At 55.5% G+C, this 21829-nt stretch overlaps 1 protein-coding gene across 1 annotated transcript in view; it reads right to left on the bottom strand.

The window, feature by feature from the left end:
• Positions 1-21829, bottom strand: part of LOC147094895 (complement factor B-like) — a 202276-nt gene that overhangs the window by 157547 nt on the left and 22900 nt on the right. Inside the window, exon 8 of the mRNA XM_085974520.1 lies at positions 7872-8012. Coding sequence (XP_085830646.1) covers positions 7872-8012 — 141 coding nt within the window. The remainder of the gene's footprint in view (positions 1-7871; positions 8013-21829) is intronic.

Here is a 21829-nt window from a genome sequence, read left to right as displayed (position 1 = left end):
AGTGAATGGGTCGGGTTTGTGTCCATTGGGACTTTGTACAATGGGAATGAATGGTAAGGGGTTGGGTCCTTTGGGATTCTGTACAATGGGAGTGAATGGGTCGGGTTTGGGTCCATTGGGATTGTGTACAATCGGAGTGAATGGGTCGGGTTTGGGTCCATTGGGATTATGTACAATGGGAGTGAATGGGAAGGGGTTGAGTCCATTGGGATTCTGTACAATGGGAGTGAATGTGTCGGGTTTGGGTCCATTGGGATTGTGTACAATGGGAGAGAATGGGAAGGGGTTGGATCCATTGGGATTCTGTACAATGGGTGTGTATGGGTCGGGTTTGGGTCCATTGGGATTGTGTACAATGGGAGTGAATGGGTCGGGTTTGGGTCCATTGGGATTGTGTACAATGGGAGTGAATGGGTCGGGTTTGGTTCCATTGGGATTGTGTACAATGGGAGTGATTGGGAAGGGGTTGTGTCCATTGGGATTGTGTACAATGGGAGTGAATGGGTCGGGTTTGGGTCCATTGGGATTCTGTTCAATGGGAGTGAATGGGTCGGGTTTGGGGCCATTGGCATTGTGTACAAAGGGAGTGAATGGGTAGGGGTTGGGTCCATTGGGATTCTGTACAATGGGAGTGAATGGGTCGGGTTGGGGTCCATTGGGATTGTGTACAATGAGAGTGAATGGGTAGGGGCTGTGTCCATTGGGATTGTGTACAATGTGAGTGAATGGTTCGGGTTTGGGTCCATTTGGATTGTGTACAATGGGAGTGAATGGGTCGGGTTGGGGTCCATTGGGATTGTGTACAATGGGAGTGAATGGGTAGGGGTTGGGTCCATTGGGATTGTGTACAAGGGGAGTGAATGTGTCGGGTTTGGGTCCATTGGGATTGTGTACAATGTGAGTGAATGAGAAGGGTTTGGCTCCATTGGGATTGTGTACAATGGGAGTGAATGGGTTGTGTTTGTGTCCATTGGGATTGTGTAAAAGCCGAGTGAATGGGAAGTGTTTGGGTCCATTGGGATTGTGTACAGTGGGAGTGAATGTGTTGGGTTTGGGTCCATTGGGATTCTGTACAATGGGAGTGAATGGGTCGGGTTTGGGTCCATTGGGATTGTGTGCAAGGGGAGTGAATGATTAGGGGTTGTGTCCATTGGGATCGTGTACAATGTGAGTGAATGTGTCTGGTTTGGGTTCATTGGGATTGTGTACAATGGGAGTGAATGGGTCGGGTTTGGGTCCATTGGGATTGTGTACAAGGGGAGTGAATGAGCCGTGTTCGGGTCCATTGGGATTCTGTACAAGGGGAGTGAATGGGAAGGGGTTGTGTCCATTGGGATTGTGTACAATGGGGGTGAATGGGTCGTGTTTGGGTCCATTGGGATTGTGGACAATGGGAGTGAATGGGTAGGGGTTGGGTCCATTGGGATTCTGTACAATGGGAGTGAATGGGAAGGGGTTGGGTCCATTGGGATTGTGTACAAGGGGAGTGAATGGGAATGGCTTGTGTCCTTTGGGATTGTGTGCAATGGGAGTGAATGGGAAGGGGTGGGGTCCCTTGGGATTCTGTACAATGGGAGTGAATGGGTCGGGTTTGGTTCCATTGGGTTTGTGTACAATGGGAGTGATTGGGAAGTGGTTGTGTCCATTGGGATTGTGTACAATGGGAGTGAATGGGTCGTGTTTGGGTCCATTGGGGTTGTGTACAATGGGAGTGAATGTGTCGGGTTTGGGTCCATTCGGATTGTGTACAATGGGAGTGAATGGGAAGGGGTTGGGTCCATTGGGATTATGTACAATGGGAGTGAATGGGTCGGGTTTGGGTCCATTGGGATTATGTACAATGGGAATGAATGGTAAGGGGTTGTGTCCATTGGGATTCTGTACAATGGGAGTGAATGGGTCGGGTTTGGGTCCATTGGGATTGTGTACAATCGGAGTGAATGGGTCGGGTTTGGGTCCATTGGGATTATGTACAATGGGAGTGAATGGGAAGGGGTTGAGTCAACTGGGATTCTGTACAATGGGAGTGAATGTGCCGGGTTTGAGTCCATTGGATTGTGTACAATGGGAGTGAATGTGAAGGGGTTGGGTCCATTGGGATTCTGTACAATGGGAGTGAATGGGTCGGGTTTGGGTCCATTGGGATTGTGTACAATCGGAGTGAATGGGTCGGGTTTGGGTCCATTGGGATTCTGTACAATGGGTGTGAATGGGACGGGTTTGGGTCCCTTGGGATTGTGTACAATGGGAGTGAATGGGTCGGGTTTGGGTCCATTGCGATTGTGTACCATGGGAGTGAATGGGTCGGGTTTGGGTCCATTGGGATTGTGTACAATGGGAGTGAATGGGTCGGGTTTGGGTCCATTGTGATTGTGTACAATGGGAGTGAATGGGTCGGGTTGGAGTCCAGTGGGATTTTGCACAATGGGAGTGAATGGGAAGGGGTTGTGTCCATTGGGATTGTGCAATGGGAGTGAATGGGTCGGGTTTGGGTCCATTGGGATTCTGTACAATGGGAGTGAATGGGTCGGGTTTGGGTCCATTGGGATTGTGTACAAAGGGAGTGAATGGGCAGGGGTTGGGTCCATTGGGATTCTGTACAATGGGAGTGAATGGGTCGGGTTGGGGTCCATTGGGATTGTGTACAATGAGAGTGAATGGGTAGGGGTTGTGTCCATTGGGATTGTGTACAATGTGAGTGAATGGTTCGTGTTTAGGTCCAATGGGATTGTGTACACTGGGAGTGAATGGGTCGTGTTTGGGTCCATTGGGATTGTGTACAATGGGAGTGAATGGGTAGGGGTTGGTTCCATTGGGATTGTGTACAAGGGGAGTGAATGGGCCGGGTTTGGGTCCATTGGGATTGTGTACAATGGGAGAGAATGAGAAGGGTTTGGGTCCATTGGGATTTTGTACAATGGGAGTGAATGGGTTGTGTTTGTGTCCATTGGGATTGTGTACAAGGGGAGTGAATGTGTTGGGTTTGTGTCCATTGGGATTCTGTACAATGGGAGTGAATGAGTCGGGTTTCAGGCCATTGGGATTGTGTCCAACGGGAGTGAATGATTAGGGGTTGTGTCCATTGGGATTGTGTACAAAGCGAGTGAATGGGTCGGGTTTGGGTCCATTGGGATTCTGTACAATGGGAGTGAATGTGTCGGGTTTGGGTCCATTGGGATTCTGTACAAAGGGAGTTAATGGGAAGGGGTGGGGTCCAGTGGGATTCTGTACAATGGGAATGAATGGGTAGGGGTTGGGTCCATTGGGATTGTGTACAAGGGGAGTGAATGGGAACGGGTTGTGTCCATTGGGATTGTGTACAATGGGAGTGAATGGGAAGGGGTTGGGTCCATTGGGATTGTGTACAATGGGAGTGAATTGGAAGGGGTTGAGTCCATTGTGATTGTGTACAATGGGAGTGAATGGGATGGGGTTGGGTCCATTGGGATTCTGTACAATGGGAGTGAAAGGGTCGGGTTTGGGTCCATTGGGATTGTGTACAATGGGAGTGAATGGGTCGGGTTTGGGTCCATTGGGATTGTGTACAATGGGAGTGAATGCGTCGGATTTGGGTCCATTGGGATTCTGTACAATGGGAGTGAATGGGAAGGGGTTGGGTCCATTGGGATTGTGTACAAGGGGAGTGAATGGGAATGGATTGTGTCCATTGGGATTGTGTGCAATGGGAGGGGTTTGTGTCCCTTGGGATTCTGTACAATGGGAGTGAATGGGTCGGGTTTGGGTCCATTGGGATTGTGTACAATGGGAGTGATTGGGAAGGGGTTGTGTCCCTTGGGATTGTGTACAATGGGAGTGAATGGGTCGGGTTTGGGTCCATTGGGATTGTGTACAATGGGAGTGAATGTGTCGGGTTTGTGTCCATTGGCATTGTGTACAATGGGAGTGGATGGGAAGGGGTTGGGTCCATTGGGTTTCTGTACAATGGGAGTGAATGGGTCGGGTTTGGGTCCATTGGGATTATTTACAATGGGAGTGAATGGGAAGGGGTTGGGTCCATTGGGATTCTGTACAATGGGAGTGAATGGGTCGGGTTTGTGTCCATTGGGACTTTGTACAATGGGAATGAATGGTAAGGGGTTGGGTCCTTTGGGATTCTGTACAATGGGAGTGAATGGGTCGGGTTTGGGTCCATTGGGATTGTGTACATTCGGAGTGAATGGGTCGGGTTTGGGTCCATTGGGATTATGTACAATGGGAGTGAATGGGAAGGGGTTGAGTCCATTGGGATTCTGTACAATGGGAGTGAATGTGTCGGGTTTGGGTCCATTGGGATTGTGTACAATGGGAGAGAATGGGAAGGGTTTGGGTCCATTGGGATTCTGTACAATGGGTGTGTATGGGTCGGGTTTGGGTCCATTGGGATTGTGTACAATGGGAGTGAATGGGTCGGGTTTGGGTCCATTGGGATTGTGTACAATGGGAGTGAATGGGTCGGGTTTGGTTCCATTGGGATTGTGTACAATGGGAGTGATTGGGAAGGGGTTGTGTCCATTGGGATTGTGTACAATGGGAGTGAATGGGTCGGGTTTGGGTCCATTGGGATTCTGTTCAATGGGAGTGAATGGGTCGGGTTTGGGTCCATTGGCATTGTGTACAAAGGGAGTGAATGGGTAGGGGTTGGGTCCATTGGGATTCTGTACAATGGGAGTGAATGGGTCGGGTTGGCGTCCATTGGGATTGTGTACAATGAGAGTGAATGGGTAGGGGCTGTGTCCATTGGGATTGTGTACAATGTGAGTGAATGGTTCGGGTTTGGGTCCATTTGGATTGTGTACAATGGGAGTGAATGGGTCGGTTTGGGGTCCATTGGGATTCTGTACAATGGGAGTGAATGGGTAGGGGTTGGGTCCATTGGGATTGTGTACAAGGGGAGTGAATGTGTCGGGTTTGGGTCCATTGGGATTGTGTACAATGGGAGTGAATGAGAAGGGTTTGGCTCCATTGGGATTGTGTACAATGGGAGTGAATGGGTTGTGTTTGTGTCCATTGGGATTGTGTACAAGCCGAGTGAATGGGAAGTGTTTGGGTCCATTGGGATTGTGTACAGTGGGAGTGAATGTGTTGGGTTTGGGTCCATTGGGATTCTGTACAATGGGAGTGAATGGGTCGGGTTTGGGTCCATTGGGATTGTGTACAAGGGGAGTGAATGATTAGGGGTTGTGTCCATTGGGATCGTGTACAATGTGAGTGAATGTGTCGCGTTTGAGTTCATTGGGATTGTGTACAATGCGAGTGAATGGGTCGGCTTTGGGTCCATTTGGATTGTGTGCAATGGGAGTGAATGGGAACGGGTTCTGTTCATTGGGATTGTGTACAATGGGATTGAATGAGTCGGGTTTGCGTCCATTGGGATTGTGTACAAGGGGAGTGAATGGGAAGGGGTTGGGTCCATTGGGATTGTGTACAATGGGAGTGAATGGGAAGGGTTTGGGTCCATTGGGATTCTGTACAATGGGAGTGAATGGGTCGGGTTTGGGTCCATTGGGATTGTGTACAATGGGAGTGAATGGGAAGGGTTTGGGTCAATTGGTGTTTCTGTACAATGGGAGTGAATGGGTCGGGTTTGGGTCCATTGGGATTGTGTGCAATGGGAGTGAATGGGTCGGGTTTGGGTCCATTGGGATTGTGTACAATGGGAGTGAATGGGTCAGGTTTGAGTCCATTGGGATTGTGTACAATGGGAGTGAATGGGAAGGGGTTGGGTCCATTGGGATTGTGTACAAGGGAAGTGAATGGGAATGGATTGTGTCCATTGGGATTGTGTGCAATGGGAGTGAATGGGAAGGGGTTGGGTCCCTTGGGATTCTGTACAATGGGAGTGATTGGGAAGGGGTTGTGTCCATTGGGATTGTGTACAATGGGAGTGAATGGGTCGGGTTTGGGTCCATTGGGATTGTGTACAATGGGAGTGAATGTGTCGGGTTTGGGTCCATTGGGATTGTGTACAATGGGAGTGAATGGGAAGGGGTTGGGTCCATTGGCTTTCTGTACAATGGGAGTGAATGGGTCGGGTTTGGGTCCATTGGGATTATTTACAATGGGAGTGAATGGGAAGGGGTTAAGTCCATTGGGATTCTGTACAATGGGAGTGAATGGGTCGGGTTTGGGTCCATTGGGATTTTGTACAATGGGAATGAATGGTAAGGGGTTGGGTCCATTGGGATTGTGTACAATGGGAGTGAATGGGTCGGGTTTGGGTCCATTGGGATTGTGTACAATCGGAGTGAATGGGTCGGGTTTGGGTCCTTTCGGATTATGTACAATGGGAGTGAATGGGAAGGTGTTGAGTCCATTGGGATTCTGTACAATGGGAGTGAATGTGTCAGGTTTGGGTCCATTGGGATTGTGTACAATGGGAGAGAATGGGAAGGGGTTGGGTCCATTGGGATTCTGTACAATGGGTGTGAATGGGTCGGGTTTGGGTCCATTGGGATTGTGTACAATGGGAGTGAATGGGTCGGGTTTGGGTCCATTGGGATTGTGTACAATGGGAGTGAATGAGTCGGGTTTGCGTCCATTGGGATTGTGTACAATCAGAGTGAATGGGTCGGGTTTGAGTCCAGTGGGATTCTGCACAATGGGAGTGAATGGGAAGGGGTTGTGTCCATTGGGATTGTGCAATGGGAGTGAATGGGTCGGGTTTGGGTCCATTGGGATTGTGTACAAAGGGAGTGAATGGGTCGGGTTGGGGTCCATTGGGATTCTGTACAATGGGAGTGAATGGGTCGGGTTGGGGTCCATTGGGATTGTGTACAGTGGGAGTGAATGTGTTGGGTTTGGGTCCATTGGGATTCTGTACAATGGGAGTGAATGGGTCGGGTTTGGGTCCATTGGGATTGTGTACAAGGGGAGTGAATGATTTGGGGTTGTGTCCATTGGGATAGTGTACAATGTGAGTGAATGGGTCGGGTTTGGGTTCATTGGGATTGTGTACAATGCGAGTGAATGGTTCGGGTTTGGGTCCATTGGGATTCTGTACAATGGGAGTGAATGGGTCGGGTTTGGGTCCATTGGGATTGTGTACAAGGGGAGTGAATGATTAGGGGTTGTGTCCATTGGGATAGTGTACAATGTGAGTGAATGGGTCGGGTTTGGGTTCATTGGGATTGTGTACAATGCGAGTGAATGGGTCGGGTTTGGGTCCATTGGGATTCTGTACAATGGGAGTGAATTTGTCGGGTTTGGATCCATTGGGATTGTGTACAATGGGAGTGAGTGGGAAGGGTTTGGGTCCAGTGGGATTCTGTACAATGGGAGTGAATGGGTAGGGGTTGTGTGCATTGGGATTGTGTGCAATGGGAGTGAATGTGTCGGGTTTGGGTCCATTGGGATTGTGTACAAGGGGAGTGAATGGGAACGGGTTGTGTCCATTGGGATTGTGTACAATGGGATTGAATGATTCGGGTTTGGGTCCATTGGGATTGTGTACAAGGGGAGTGAATGGGTCGGGTTTGCGTCCATTGGGATTGTGTACAAGGGGAGTGAATGGGAAGGCGTTGGGTCCATTGGGATTGTGTACAATGGGAGTGAATGGGTTGGGTTTGTGTCCATTGGGATTGTGTACAATGGGAGTGAATGGGTCGGCTTTGAGTCCATTGGGTTTGTGTACAATGGGAGCGAATGGGTCGGGGCTGGGTCCATTGGGATTGTGTACAATGGGAGTGAATGGGTCGGGTTTGGGTCCATTGGGATTGTGTACAATGGGAGTGAATGGGTCGGGTTTGGGTCCATTGGGATTGTGTACAAGGGGAGTGAATGGAGTTGGTATTGACTTGGGATCATGCTTGTGCTGATCTGCGTTGACGTGCTCCTCCTGGTTGTCACCAGACCAGACCTGGACCTTGACTCACCCTTCGCTAGTTTAGTGAGGTCAGTCAGCTCTTCCAATTGATCGTAACTGGTGAAATAATAGGAATGTTGTTGCTCTTTTTTGGTCGTGAGTTTCTCCAGCTCTTCTTTACTCGCATCCCCAATCCCAATCGTAAAGATATCTACATGAAGGCAATGAGGAGGAATGACAGTGCTGGAGCCAACAATATGATTGAATTTACAGCAGAGAAACAGGCCATTCGGCCCAACAGGTCCATGCCGGTGTTTCTGCTCCACACGAACCTCCCCCCAACCCTCTTCATCTCACCCTATCAACATATCCTTCTATTGCTTTCTCCCTCATGTGCTTATCTGGCTACCCCTTCAATGCATCTATAATATTCACCTCAACCACTCCCTGTGGTAGTGAGTTCCATACTCTCACCACTCTCTGGGTAAGGAAGTTTCTCCTGAATTACTTATTGGATTTATTAGTGACTATCTTATATTGATGATACCTTCCTCGTGTTCCAATCCCTTCACAGCCCTCACCCAGGCCCCCACCCTCCCCGCTCACTATCTCTCTACCCTCTTCCAGCCCCACAACCTCTGCGCTCCTGCAGTTGTGCCCTTTGGTGTGTGCCCCGCTTCCTTGGCCCCCACCATTGGCAGCCGTGCCTTCAGCTAGCTGGGCCCGGAGCTCTGGAATTCCCCCCCTCAACACCTCTCCGCCTCGCTACCCTCCCTCTGGGCCCTTCCTTAAAACCCACCTCAACCCCTCTCCGCCTCGCTACCCTCCCTCTGGGCCCCTCCTTAAAACCCACCACAACCCCTCTCCGCCTCGCTTCCCTCTCCCTGGGTCCCTCCTTAAAAGCCACCTCAACCCCTCTGCGCCTCACTACCCTCTCCCTGGGCCCCTCCTTAAAACCTACTTCAACCCCTCTCCGCCTCGCTTCCCTCTCCCTGGGTCCCTCCTTAAAACCCACCTCAACCCCTCTCCGCCTCGCTAACCTCTCCCTGGGCCCCTCCTTAAAACCCACCTCAACCCCTCTTCGCCTCGCTACCCTCCCTCTGGGCCACACCTTAAAATCCACCTCAACCCCTCTCCGCCTCGCTACCCTCTCCCTGGGCCCCTCCTTAAAACCCACCTCAACCCCTCTCCGCCTCGCTAACCTCCCTCTGGGCGCCTCCTTAAAACCCACCTCAACCCCTCTCCGCCTCGCTACCCTCCCTCAGGGCCCCTCCTTAAAACCAACCTCAACCCCTCTCCGCCTCGCTACCCATTCCCTGGGCCCCTCCTTAAAACCCACCTCAAGCCCTCTCCGCCTCGCTACCCGCTCCCTGGGCCCCTCCATAAAACCCACCTCAACCCGTCTCCACCTCGCTACCCTCTACCTGGGCCCCTCCTTAAAACCCACCTCAACCCCTCTCCGCCTCGCTACCCTCCCTCTAGGCCCCTCCTTAAAACCCACCTCAATCCCTCTCCGCCTCGCTATCCTCCCTCTGGGCCCCCCCTTAAAACACACCTCAACCCCTCTCCACCTCGCTACCCTCCCTCTGGGCCCCTCCTTAAAACATACATCAACCCCTCTCCACCTCGCTACCCTCCCTCTGGGCCCCTCCTTAAAACATACCTCAACCCCTCTCCGCCTCGCTACCCTCCCTCTGGGCCCCTCCTTAAAACCCACCTCAACCCCTCTCCGCCTCGCTACACTCTCCCTGGGCCCTTCCTTAAAACCCACCTCAACCCCTCTCCGCCTCGCTACCCTCTCCCTGGGCCCCTCTTTAAAACCCACCTCAACCCCTCTCCGCCTCCCTACCCTCCCTCTGGGCCCCTCCTTAACACCCACCTCATCCCCTCTCCGCCTTGCTACCATCCATCTGGGACCCTCCTTAAAACATGCCTCAACCCCTCTCCGCCTCGCTACCCTCCCTCTGGACCCCTCCTTAAAACCCACCACAACCCCTCCCCGCCTCACTACCATCTCCCTGGGCCCCTCCTTAAAACCCACCTCAACCCCTCTCCGCCTCGCTACCCTCTCCCTGGGCCCCTCCATAAAACCCATCTCAACCCCTCTCCGCCTCGCTACCCTCTCCCTGGGCCCCTCCTTAAAGCACACCTCAACCCCTCTCCACCTCACTACCCTCTCCCTGGGCCCCTCCTTAAAACCCACCTCAACCCCTCTCTGCCTCACTACCCTCTCCCTGGGCCCCTCCTTAAAACCCACCTCAACCACTCTCCGCCTCACTACCCTCTCCCTGGGCCCCTCCTTGAAATCCACCTCAACCCCTCTCCGCCTCGCTACCCTCTCCCTGGGCCCCTCCTTAAAGCACACCTCAACCCCTCTCAGCCTCACTACCCTCTCCCTGGGCCCCTCCTTAAAAACCACCTCAACCGCTCTCCGCCTCACTACCCTCTCCCTGGGCCCCTCCTTAAATCCCACCTCAACCACTCTCCGCCTCACTACCCTCTCCCTGGGCCCCTCCTTAAAACCCACCTCAACCCCTCTCTGCCTCGCAACCCTCCCTCTGGGCCCCTGCTTAAAACTCATCTCAACCCCTCTCCACCTCGCTACCCTCCCTCTGGGCCCCTCCTTAAAACCCACCTCAACCCCTCTCTGCCTCGCTACCCTCTCCCTGGGCCCCTCCTTGAAACCCACCTCAACCCCTCTCCGCCTCACTACTCTCCCTAAGGGCCCCTCCTTAACACTCACCTCAACCCCTGTCCGCCTCGCTACCCTCTCCCTCTGGGCCCCTCCTTAAAACCCACCTCAACCCCTCTCCGCCTCGCTACCCCCTCCCTGCGCCCCTCCTTAAAACCCTCTGCAACCCCTCTCCGCCTCGCTACCTCCCTCTGGGCACCTCCTTAAAACTCACCTCAACTCCTCTCCACCTCGCTACCCTCTCCCTGCGCCCCTCCTTAAAACCCACCTAAACCCCTGTCCGCCTCGCTACCCTCCCTCTGGGACCCTCCTTAAAACCCACCTCAACCCCTCTCCGCCTCGTTACCCTCCCTCTGGACCCCTCCTTAACACCCACCTCAACCACTCTCTGCCTCGCTACCCTCTCCCTGGGCCCCTCCTTAAAACGCACCTCAACCACTCTCCGCCTCACTGCCCTCCCCCTGGGCCCCTCCTTAAAACCCACCTCAACCCCTCTCCGCCTCGCTACCCACCCCCTGGGCCCCTCCTTAAAACCGACCTCAACCCCTCTCTGCCTCGCTACCCTCTCCCTGGGCCCCTCCTTAAAACCCACTTCAACCCCTCTCCGCCTCGCTACCTCTCGCTGGGCCCCTCTTTAAAACCCACCTCAACCCCTCTCCGCCTCCCTACCCTCCCTCTGGGCCCCTCCTTAACACCCACCTCATCCCCTCTCCGCCTTGCTACCATCCATCTGGGACCCTCCTTAAAACATGCCTCAACCCCTCTCCGCCTCGCTACCCTCCCTCTGGACCCCTCCTTAAAACCCACCACAACCCCTCCCCGCCTCACTACCATCTCCCTGGGCCCCTCCTTAAAACCCACCTCAACCCCTCTCCGCCTCGCTACCCTCTCCCTGGGCCCCTCCATAAAACCCATCTCAACCCCTCTCCGCCTCGCTACCCTCTCCCTGGGCCCCTCCTTAAAGCACACCTCAACCCCTCTCCACCTCACTACCCTCTCCCTGGGCCCCTCCTTAAAACCCACCTCAACCCCTCTCTGCCTCACTACCCTCTCCCTGGGCCCCTCCTTAAAACCCACCTCAACCACTCTCCGCCTCACTACCCTCTCCCTGGGCCCCTCCTTGAAATCCACCTCAACCCCTCTCCGCCTCGCTACCCTCTCCCTGGGCCCCTCCTTAAAGCACACCTCAACCCCTCTCAGCCTCACTACCCTCTCCCTGGGCCCCTGCTTAAAACCCACCTCAACCGCTCTCCGCCTCACTACCCTCTCCCTGGGCCCCTCCTTAAATCCCACCTCAACCACTCTCCGCCTCACTACCCTCTCCCTGGGCCCCTCCTTAAAACCCACCTCAACCCCTCTCTGCCTCGCAACCCTCCCTCTGGGCCCCTGCTTAAAACTCATCTCAACCCCTCTCCACCTCGCTACCCTCCCTCTGGGCCCCTCCTTAAAACCCACCTCAACCCCTCTCCGCCTCGCTACCCTCTCCCTGGGCCCCTCCTTGAAACCCACCTCAACCCCTCTCCGCCTCACTACTCTCCCTCTGGGCCCCTCCTTAACACTCACCTCAACCCCTGTCCGCCTCGCTACCCTCTCCCTCTGGGCCCCTCCTTAAAACCCACCTCAACCCCTCTCCGCCTCGCTACCCCCTCCCTGCGCCCCTCCTTAAAACCCTCTTCAACCCCTCTCCGCCTCGCTACCTCCCTCTGGGCACCTCCTTAAAACTCACCTCAACTCCTCTCCACCTCGCTACCCTCTCCCTGCGCCCCTCCTTAAAACCCACCTAAACCCCTGTCCGCCTCGCTACCCTCCCTCTGGGACCCTCCTTAAAACCAACCTCAACCCCTCTCCGCCTCGTTACCCTCCCTCTGGACCCCTCCTTAACACCCACCTCAACCACTCTCTGCCTCGCTACCCTCTCCCTGGGCCCCTCCTTAAAACGCCCCTCAACCACTCTCCGCCTCACTGCCCTCCCCCTGGGCCCCTCCTTAAAACCCACCTCAACCCCTCTCCGCCTCGCTACCCTCCCCCTGGGCCCCTCCTTAAAACCGACCTCAACCCCTCTCTGCCTCGCTACCCTCTCCCTGGGCCCCTCCTTAAAACCCACTTCAACCCCTCTCCGCCTCGCTACCTCTCGCTGGGCCCCTCTTTAAAACCCACCTCAACCCCTCTCCACCTCACTACTCTCTCCCTGTGCCCCTCCTTAACACCCACCACAACCCCTCTCCGCCTCGCTACCCTCCATCTGGGCCCCTCCTTTAAACCCACCTCAACCCCTCTCCACCTCGATACCCTCCATCTGGGCCCCTCCTTAAAACATACCTCAACCCCTCTCCGCCTCGCTACACTCCCTCTGGACCCCTCCTTAAATCCCACATCAACCCCTCTCCGCCTCACTACCCTCTCCATGGGCCCCTCCTTAAAACCCACCTCAACCCCTCTCCGCCTCGCTACCCTCTCCCTGGGCCCCTCCATAAAACCCATCTCAACCCCTCTCCGCCTTGCTACCCTCTCCCTGGGCCCCTGCTTAAAGCACACCTCAACCCCTCTCCGCCTCACTACCCTCTCCCTGGGCCCCTCCTTAAAAACCACCTCAACCCCTCTCCTCCTCACTAACCTCTCCCTGGGCCCCTCCTTAAAACCCACCTCAACCCCTCTCCGCCTCACTACCCTCTCCCTGGGCCCCTCCTTAAAACCCACCTCAACCCCTCTCCGCCTCACTACCCTCTCCCTGGGCCCCTCCTTAAAACCCACCTCAACCCCTCTCCGCCTCGCTACCCTCTCCCTGGGCCGCCCCTTAAAACCCACCTCAACCCCTCTCCGCCTCGCTACCCTCTCCCTGGGCCCCTCCTTAAAAACCACCTCAACCCCTCTCCGCCTCGCTACCCTCTCCCTGGGCCCCTCCTTAAAACCCTCCTCAAGCCCTCTCCGCCTCGCTACCCTCTCCCTGGGCCCCTCATTAAAACCCACCTCAACCCCTCTCCGCCTCGCTGCCCTCCCTCTGGGCCCCTCCTTAAAACCCACCTCAGCCCCTCTCCGCCTCGCTACTCTCCCTCTGGGCCCCTCCTTAACACCCACCTCAACCCCTGTCCGCCTCGCTACCTTCTCCCTCTGGGCCCCTCCTTAAAACCGACCTCAACCCCTCTCCGCTCCGCTACCCTCTCCCTGGGCACCTCCTTGAAACCCACCTCAACCCCTCTCCGCCTCGCTACCCTCTCCCTGGGCCCCTCCTTAAAACCCACCTCAACCCCTCTCCGGCTCGCAACCCTCCCTCTGGGCCCCTTCTTAAAACCCACCGCAAACCCTCTCCGCCTCGCTGCCCACTCAATGGGCCCCTCCTTAAAACCCACCTCAACCCCTCTCCGCCTCGCTACCCTATCCCTGTGCCCCTCCTTAAAACCCACCTCAACCCCTCTGCACCTCCCTACCCTCCCTCTGGGCCCCTCCTTAAAACCCACCTCAAACCCTCTCCGCCTCGCTACCCTCTCCCTGGGCCCTTCCTTAAAACCCACCTCAACCCCTCTCCGCCTCGCTACCCTCTCCCTGGGCCCCTCTTTAAAACCCACCTCAACCCCTCTCCGCCTCCCTACCCTCCCTCTGGGCCCCTCCTTAAAACCCACCTCATCCCCTCTCCGCCTTGCTACCATCCATCTGGGACCCTCCTTAAAACATGCCTCAACCCCTCTCCGCCTCGCTACCCTCCCTCTGGACCCCTCCTTAAAACCCACCACAACCCCTCCCCGCCTCAATACCATCTCCCTGGGCCCCTCCTTAAAACCCACCTCAACCCCTCTCCGCCTCGCTACCCTCTCCCTGGGCCCCTCCATAAAACCCATCTCAAACCCTCTCCGCCTCGCTACCCTCTCCCTGGGCCCCTTCTTAAAGCACACCTCAACCCCTCTCCACCTCACTACCCTCTCCCTGGGCCCCTCCTTAAAACCCGCCTCAACCCCTCTCTGCCTCACTACCCTCTCCCTGGGCCCCTCCTTAAAACCCACCTCAACCACTCTCCGCCTCACTACCCTCTCCCTGGGCCCCTCCTTGAAATCCACCTCAACCCCTCTCCGCCTCGCTACCCTCTCCCTGGGCCCCTCCTTAAAGCACACCTCAACCCCTCTCAGCCTCACTACCCTCTCCCTGGGCCCCTCCTTAAAACCCACCTCAACCGCTCTCCGCCTCACTACCCTCTCCCTGGGCCCCTCCTTAAATCCCACCTCAACCACTCTCCGCCTCACTACCCTCTCCCTGGGCCCCTCCTTAAAACCCACCTCAACCCCTCTCTGCCTCGCAACCCTCCCTCTGGGCCCCTGCTTAAAACTCATCTCAACCCCTCTCCACCTCGCTACCCTCCCTCTGGGCCCCTCCTTAAAACCCACCTCAACCCCTCTCCGCCTCGCTACCCTCTCCCTGGGCCCCTCCTTGAAACCCACCTCAACACCTCTCCGCCTCACTACTCTCCCTCTGGGCCCCTCCTTAACACTCACCTCAACCCCTGTCCGCCTCGCTACCCTCTCCCTCTGGGCCCCTCCTTAAAACCCACCTCAACCCCTCTCCGCATCGCTACCCCCTCCCTGCGCCCCTCCTTAAAACCCTCTTCAACCCCTCTCCGCCTCGCTACCTCCCTCTGGGCACCTCCTTAAAACTCACCTCAACTCCTCTCCACCTCGCTACCCTCTCCCTGCGCCCCTCCTTAAAACCCACCTAAACCCCTGTCCGCCTCGCTACCCTCCCTCTGGGACCCTCCTTAAAACCCACCTCAACCCCTCTCCGCCTCGTTACCCTCCCTCTGGGCCCCTCCTTAACACCCACCTCAACAACTCTCTGCCTCGCTACCCTCTCCCTGGGCCCCTCCTTAAAACGCACCTCAACCACTCTCCGCCTCACTGCCCTCCCCCTGGGCCCCTCCTTAAAACCCACCTCAACCCCTCTCCGCCTCGCTACCCTCCCCCTGGGCCCCTCCTTAAAACCGACCTCAACCCCTCTCTGCCTCGCTACCCTCTCCCTGGGCCCCTCCTTAAAACCCACTTCAACCCCTCTCCGCCTCGCTACCTCTCGCTGGGCCCCTCTTTAAAACCCACCTCAACCCCTCTCCACCTCACTACTCTCTCCCTGTGCCCCTCCTTAACACCCACCACAACCCCTCTCCGCCTCGCTACCCTCCATCTGGGCCCCTCCTTTAAACCCACCTCAACCCCTCTCCACCTCGATACCCTCCATCTGGGCCCCTCCTTAAAACATACCTCAACCCCTCTCCGCCTCGCTACCCTCCCTCTGGACCCTTCCTTAAATCCCACATCAACCCCTCTCCGCCTCACTACCCTCTCCATGGGCCCCTCCTTAAAACCCACCTCAACCCCTCTCCGCCTCGCTACCCTCTCCCTGGGCCCCTCCATAAAACCCATCTCAACCCCTCTCCGCCTCGCTACCCTCTCCCTGGGCCCCTGCTTAAAGCACACCTCAACCCCTCTCCGCCTCACTACCCTCTCCCTGGGCCCCTCCTTAAAAACCACCTCAACCCCTCTCCGCCTCGCTACCCTCTCCCTGGGCCCCTCCTTAAAATCCACCTCAACCCCTCTCCGCCTCGCTACCCTCTCCCTGGGCCCCTCCTTAAAACCCTCCTCAAGCCCTCTCCGCCTCGCTACCCTCTCCCTGGGCCCCTCATTAAAACCCACCTCAACCCCTCTCCGCCTCGCTGCCCTCCCTCTGGGCCCCTCCTTAAAACCCACCTCAGCCCCTCTCCGCCTCGCTACTCTCCCTCTGGGCCCCTCCTTAACACCCACCTCAACCCCTGTCCGCCTCGCTACCTTCTCCCTCTGGGCCCCTCCTTAAAACCGACCTCAACCCCTCTCCGCTCCGCTACCCTCTCCCTGGGCACCTCCTTGAAACCCACCTCAACCCCTCTCCGCCACGCTACCCTCTCCCTGGGCCCCTCCTTAAAACCCACCTCAACCCCTCTCCGGCTCGCAACCCTCCCTCTGGGCCCCTTCTTAAAACCCACCGCAAACCCTCTCCGCCTCGCTGCCCACTCAATGGGCCCCTCCTTAAAACCCACCTCAACCCCTCTCCGCCTCGCTACCCTCTCCCTGTGCCCCTCCTTAAAACCCACCTCAACCCCTCTGCACCTCCCTACCCTCCCTCTGGGCCCCTCCTTAAAACCCACCTCAACCCCTCTCCGCCTCGCTACCCTCTCCCTGGGCCCCTCCTTAAAACCCACCTCAACCCCTCTCCGCCTCGCTATCCTCCCCCTGGCCCCTCCTTAAAACCCACCTCAACCCCTCTCCGCCTCGCTACCCTCTGCCTGGGCCCCTCCTTAAAACCCACCTCAACCCCTCTCCGCCTCGCTACCCTCCCCCTGGCCCCTCCTTAAAACCCACCTCAACCCCTCTCCGCCTCGCTACCCTCTCCCTGGCCCCCTCCTTAAAACCCACCTCAACTCCTCTCCGCCTCACTGCCCTCCCTCTGGGCCCCTCCTTAACACCCACCTCAACCCGTCTCCGCCTCGCTACCCTCTCCCTGGGCCCCTCCTTAAAACACACCTCAACCCCTCTCCGCCTCGCTACCCTCTCCCTGGGCCCCTCCTTAAAACCCACCTCAACCCCCCTCAGCCTTGCTACCCGCCCTCTGGGACCCTCCTCAAAACCCACCTCAACCCCTCTCCGCCTCACTACCCTCCCTCTGGGCCCCTCCTTAAAACCCACCTCAACCCCTCACCGCATCGCTACCCTCCCTCTGGGCCCCTCCTTAAAACTCACCTCAGCCCCTCTCCACCTCGATACCCTCCCTCTGGGCCCCTCCTTAAAACCCACCTCAACCCCTCTCTGCCTCACTACCCTCCCTGTGGGCCCCTCCTTAAAACTCACCTCAACCCCTCTCCACCTCGCTACCGTCTCCCTGGGCCACTCCATAAAACCCACCTCAACCCCTCTCCGCCTCGCTACCCTCTCTCTGTGCCCCTCCTTATAACTCACCTCAACCCCTCTCCGCCTCGCTACCCTCTCCCTGGGCCCCTCCTTAAAACCCACCTCAACCCCTCTGCGCCCCGCTACCCTCCCTCTGGGCCCCTCTTTAAAACCCACCTCAACCCCTCCGCCTCGCTACCCTCTCCCTGGGCCCCTCCTTAAAACCCACCTCAACCCCTCTCCGCCTCGCTACCCTCTCCCTGGGCCCCTCCTTAAAACCCTCCTCAACCCCTCTCCGCCTCACTACCCTCTCCCTCTGGGCCCCTCCTTAACACCCACCTCAACCCCTCTCCACCTCACAACCCTCTCCCTCTGGGCCCCTCCTGAAAACTCACCTCAACCCCTCTCCGCCTCGCTACCCTCTCCCTGGGCCCCTCCTTAAAACCCACCTCAACCCCTCTCCGCCTCGCTACCGTCTCCCTGCGCCCCTCCTTAAAAGCCACCTCAACACCTCTCCGCCTCGCTACCCTCCCTCTGGGCCCCTCCTTAAAACCCACCTCAACCCCTCTCCGCCTCGCTACCCTCCCTCTGGGCCCCTCCTTAAAACTCACCTCAACCCCTCTCCGCCTCGCTACCGTCTCCCTGTGCCCCTCCTTAAAACCCACCTCAACCCCTCTCCGCCTCGCAACCCTCCCTCTGGGCCCTCCTTAAAACCAACCTCAACCCCTCTGCGCCTCGCTACCCTCTCCCTGGGCCCCTACTTAAAACCCACCTCAACCCTTCTCCGCCTCGCTTCCCTCTCCCTGGGTCCCTCCTTAAAATCCACCTCAACCCCTCTCCGGCTCGCAACCCTCCCTCTGGGCCCCTTCTTAAAACCCACTTCAAACCCTCTCTGCCTCGCTACCCTCTCCCTGGGCCCCTCCTTAAAACATACCTCAACCCCTCTCCGCCTCGCTACCCTCTCCCTGGGCCCCTCCTTAAAACCCACCTTCACCCCTCTCCGCCTCGCTACCCTCTCCCTGTGCCCCTGCTTAAAACCCACCTCAACCCCTCTCCGCTTCGCTACCCTCTCTCTGGGCCCCTCCTTAAAACCCACCTCAACCGCTCTCCGCCTCGCTACCCTCTCCCTGGGCCCCTCCTTAAAACCCACCTCAACCCCTCTCCGCCTCGCTACCCTCCCTCTGGGCCCCTCCTTAAAACCCACCTCACCCCCTCTCCGCCTCGCTACCCTCTCCCTCTCGGCCCCTCCTTATCACCCACCTCAGTCCCTCTCCCCCTCGCTACCCTCCCTCTGGGCCCTTCCTTAAATCCCACCTCAACCCCTCTCTGCCTCGCTACCCTCCCTCTGGGCCCTTCCTTAAAACCCACCTCAACCCCTCTCCGCCTCGCTACCCTCTCCCTGGGCCCCTCCTTAAAACCCACCTCAACCCCTCTCCGCCTCGCTGCCCTCCCTCTGGGCTCCTCCTTAAAACCCACCTCAACCCCTCTCCGCTTCGCTACCCACTCCCTGGGCCCTTCCTTATAACCCACCTCAACCCCTCTCCGCCTCGCTACCCTCCCTCAAGGCCCCTCCTTAAAACCCACCACAACCCCTCTCCGCCTCGCTACCCTCTCCCTGCGCCCCTCCTTCAAACCCACCACAACCCCTCTCCGCCTCGCAACCCTCCCTCTGGGCCCCTCCTTAAAACCCACCTCAATCCCTCTGCGCCTCACTACCCTCTCCCTGGGCTCCTCCTTAAAACCCACCTCAACCCCTCTCCGCCTCGCTACCCTCTCCCTGGACCCCTCCTTAATATCCACCTCACCCCCTCTCCGCCTCGCTACCCTCCCTCTGGGCCCCTCCTTTAAACCCACCTCAGCCCCTCTCCTCCTCTGGCACAGTGTCCATCTGGTACAACGATAGAAACTTGCAGCACAGAAGGAGGCCAGTCAGCCCGTCCTGCTGGTGCCGGCTCTTGGAAGGACCAGCCGTCCTTAGTCCCACACCACACCCTGTTAAGTTCCCCATCCTCGAGTACCTGTCCAACTCCCTTTCAATATCATTGATGGAATCGACTTCCACTGCCTTCTCAGGTCGAGCGCTCCAGATCCCCACAGCTCTCCATGTGAAAAAACATTCTCCTCATCTCCCCTCGCGATCTTTTGCCAATGATTTTGAATCTGTGACCTGTGGTTATTGAACCACTCACCAGAGGGAATAGTTTTCCTCTTATCAACTCCATCAAAACCTCTCGCCATCTTGTAAACCTCTATTAGGTCACCTCTTAACCGTCTCTGTTCCAAGGAGAACAGTCCTAACGTTTCCAATCTCTCCTCATAACTGAAACATAGAAGATAGGAGCAGGAGTAGGCCATTTGGCCCCTCGAGCCTGCTCCGCCATTCAATACGATCATGGCTGATCATCCAAACTCAGTACCCTGTCCCTGCCTTCTCCCCGTACCCCTTGATCCCTTTAGCCTTAAGAAATATATCCAACTCTTTCTTGAATATATTTAACGAATTGTCCCTAACTGCCTTCTGTGGTAGAGAATTCCACAGGTTCACCACTCTCTGGGTGAAGATATTCCTCCTCATCTCAGTCCTAAATGGCTTACCCCTTATCCTTAGACTGTGACCCCTGGTTCTGGACTCCCCGACCATCGGGAACATCCTTCCTGCATCTAGTCACAGAATCACAGAAATCACAGAAACCCCACAGTGCAGATAGAGGCCATTTCGGCCCATCGAGCCTGCACCGACACATATCCCACCCAATCCCCGTAACCCCTACACCAACACATATCCCACCCTATCCCCGTAACCCCACGTATTTAATCCCCCTAACACTAAGGGTCAATTTATCATAGCCAATCAACCTAACCCGCACATCTTTGGACTGTGGGAGGAAACCGGAGCACCCGGAGGAAACCCACGCAAACACGGGGAGAATGTGCAAACTCCACACAGACAGTCACCCGAGGCCGGATTCGAACCCGGGTCCCTGGCGCTGTGAGGCAACAGTGCTAACCACTATGCCACCGTCCTGTTAGAATTTTATATGTTTCAATGAGATCCCCTCTCATTCTTCTAAACTCCAGCGAATACAAGTCCAATCGACCCAATCTCTCCTCATACGTCATTCCTGCCATCCCAGGTATCAGTCTTGTAATGATCAAAAACATGTCATTCTATAGTGGACACTAGGTGGAGCCGTAGAGCTGTATATAGCTGTATGTATATAAGACTACACTACCCAGCTGTATGTATATTAAAACTACATTACCCATGAGGCTAGGCTACCCAGAAGGCAGCAGTCAAGATGGAAGCCTCTACAAGATGCTGTAAAAGCCCACATGTGCTCAATAAAGTGTCTAGCAAAAGCTAGCTGTGTTCATAATAAGAATGTCTATTTATTAATAAACATAACATGGTACCAGGGTGGTGAAGATCTGCTGAAAATTGTGAAAAGCAACATGGAGAATTTGAAGCCACCAGAGCGTTTGAATCTCACAGAAAAAATCGAATACAACTGGCAGACTTTTAAACAGCAATTCGAACTCTACATTGCAGCCATCGGATTCGGTACGAAGCCAGACGCAAGGAAGATAGCGTTGCTGCTCACGGTTGCAGGCCCACAGGCGATAGAGGTATTTAATACATTTGTATTTAATCCAGTGGAGAACAGAGAAAAATTAGAAGATGTGCTAAAAAAATTTGATGCTCATTGCTCTCCCAAAAAGAATGAGACGTATGAAAGATCCATCTTCTGTTCTCGGACACAGCAGCAAAATGAGACTTTTGTTAGCTTTATAACTGATCTGAAACTGAAAGCACAGACATGTAATTTCTCTGAGCTCAAAGCATCCAGGATTCGTGACCAGATTGTGTTTGGTATTCATGATAAAAAAAGTCAGGGAACGTCTGTTGAGAGAAACCGAACTAAATTTGGAAAATGCTGTGAAAATATGCCAAGCCAGCGAGCTAGCTCGAAAGCACGCGAAGACTTTCAGTGAAATCAATAATGATGCGATTGTAATGAGTAATAATGCTGCTGTCGGTGCTGTGTCCTACAAGGGGAAGAAACGTGGGCAGAACAGAAATGAAAAGCAATCGGAGGATGGAATTTTTATTGTAAACGCTGTGGTTACAAACACCAGTTAAGACAATGCCCAGCGTTTGGAACAATGTGCACAAAGTGTAATGGAAAGAATCACTTTGCCAAACAATGCTTTTCAAAAGTAAAAACTAAGAAAGGGCAACGAGTTAATGTAATTGAGGACACTGATTTAAGTGAGACATTTTTTGTCGGAATGGTGTCATGTGACGATATCAAAAAAGATACAGAAAATGTGCAGCCCTCAGAAATGGACAATGCTGAACATAAAGTCAATGCAGTAAAAGTGGACAAATGGATGATCCCACTGCAGGTAAATGGAGCATTAGTTACCTTGAAACTAGAC

The sequence above is a fragment of the Somniosus microcephalus genome, unplaced genomic scaffold (assembly GCF_052327205.1).
Source record: "Somniosus microcephalus isolate GS21.2 unplaced genomic scaffold, FLI_Smic_1.0 unresolved_chr1, whole genome shotgun sequence".
In the NCBI taxonomy this organism is placed as follows: Eukaryota; Metazoa; Chordata; class Chondrichthyes; order Squaliformes; family Somniosidae; genus Somniosus; species Somniosus microcephalus.
This window is presented reverse-complemented; position numbering and strand designations above follow the sequence as displayed.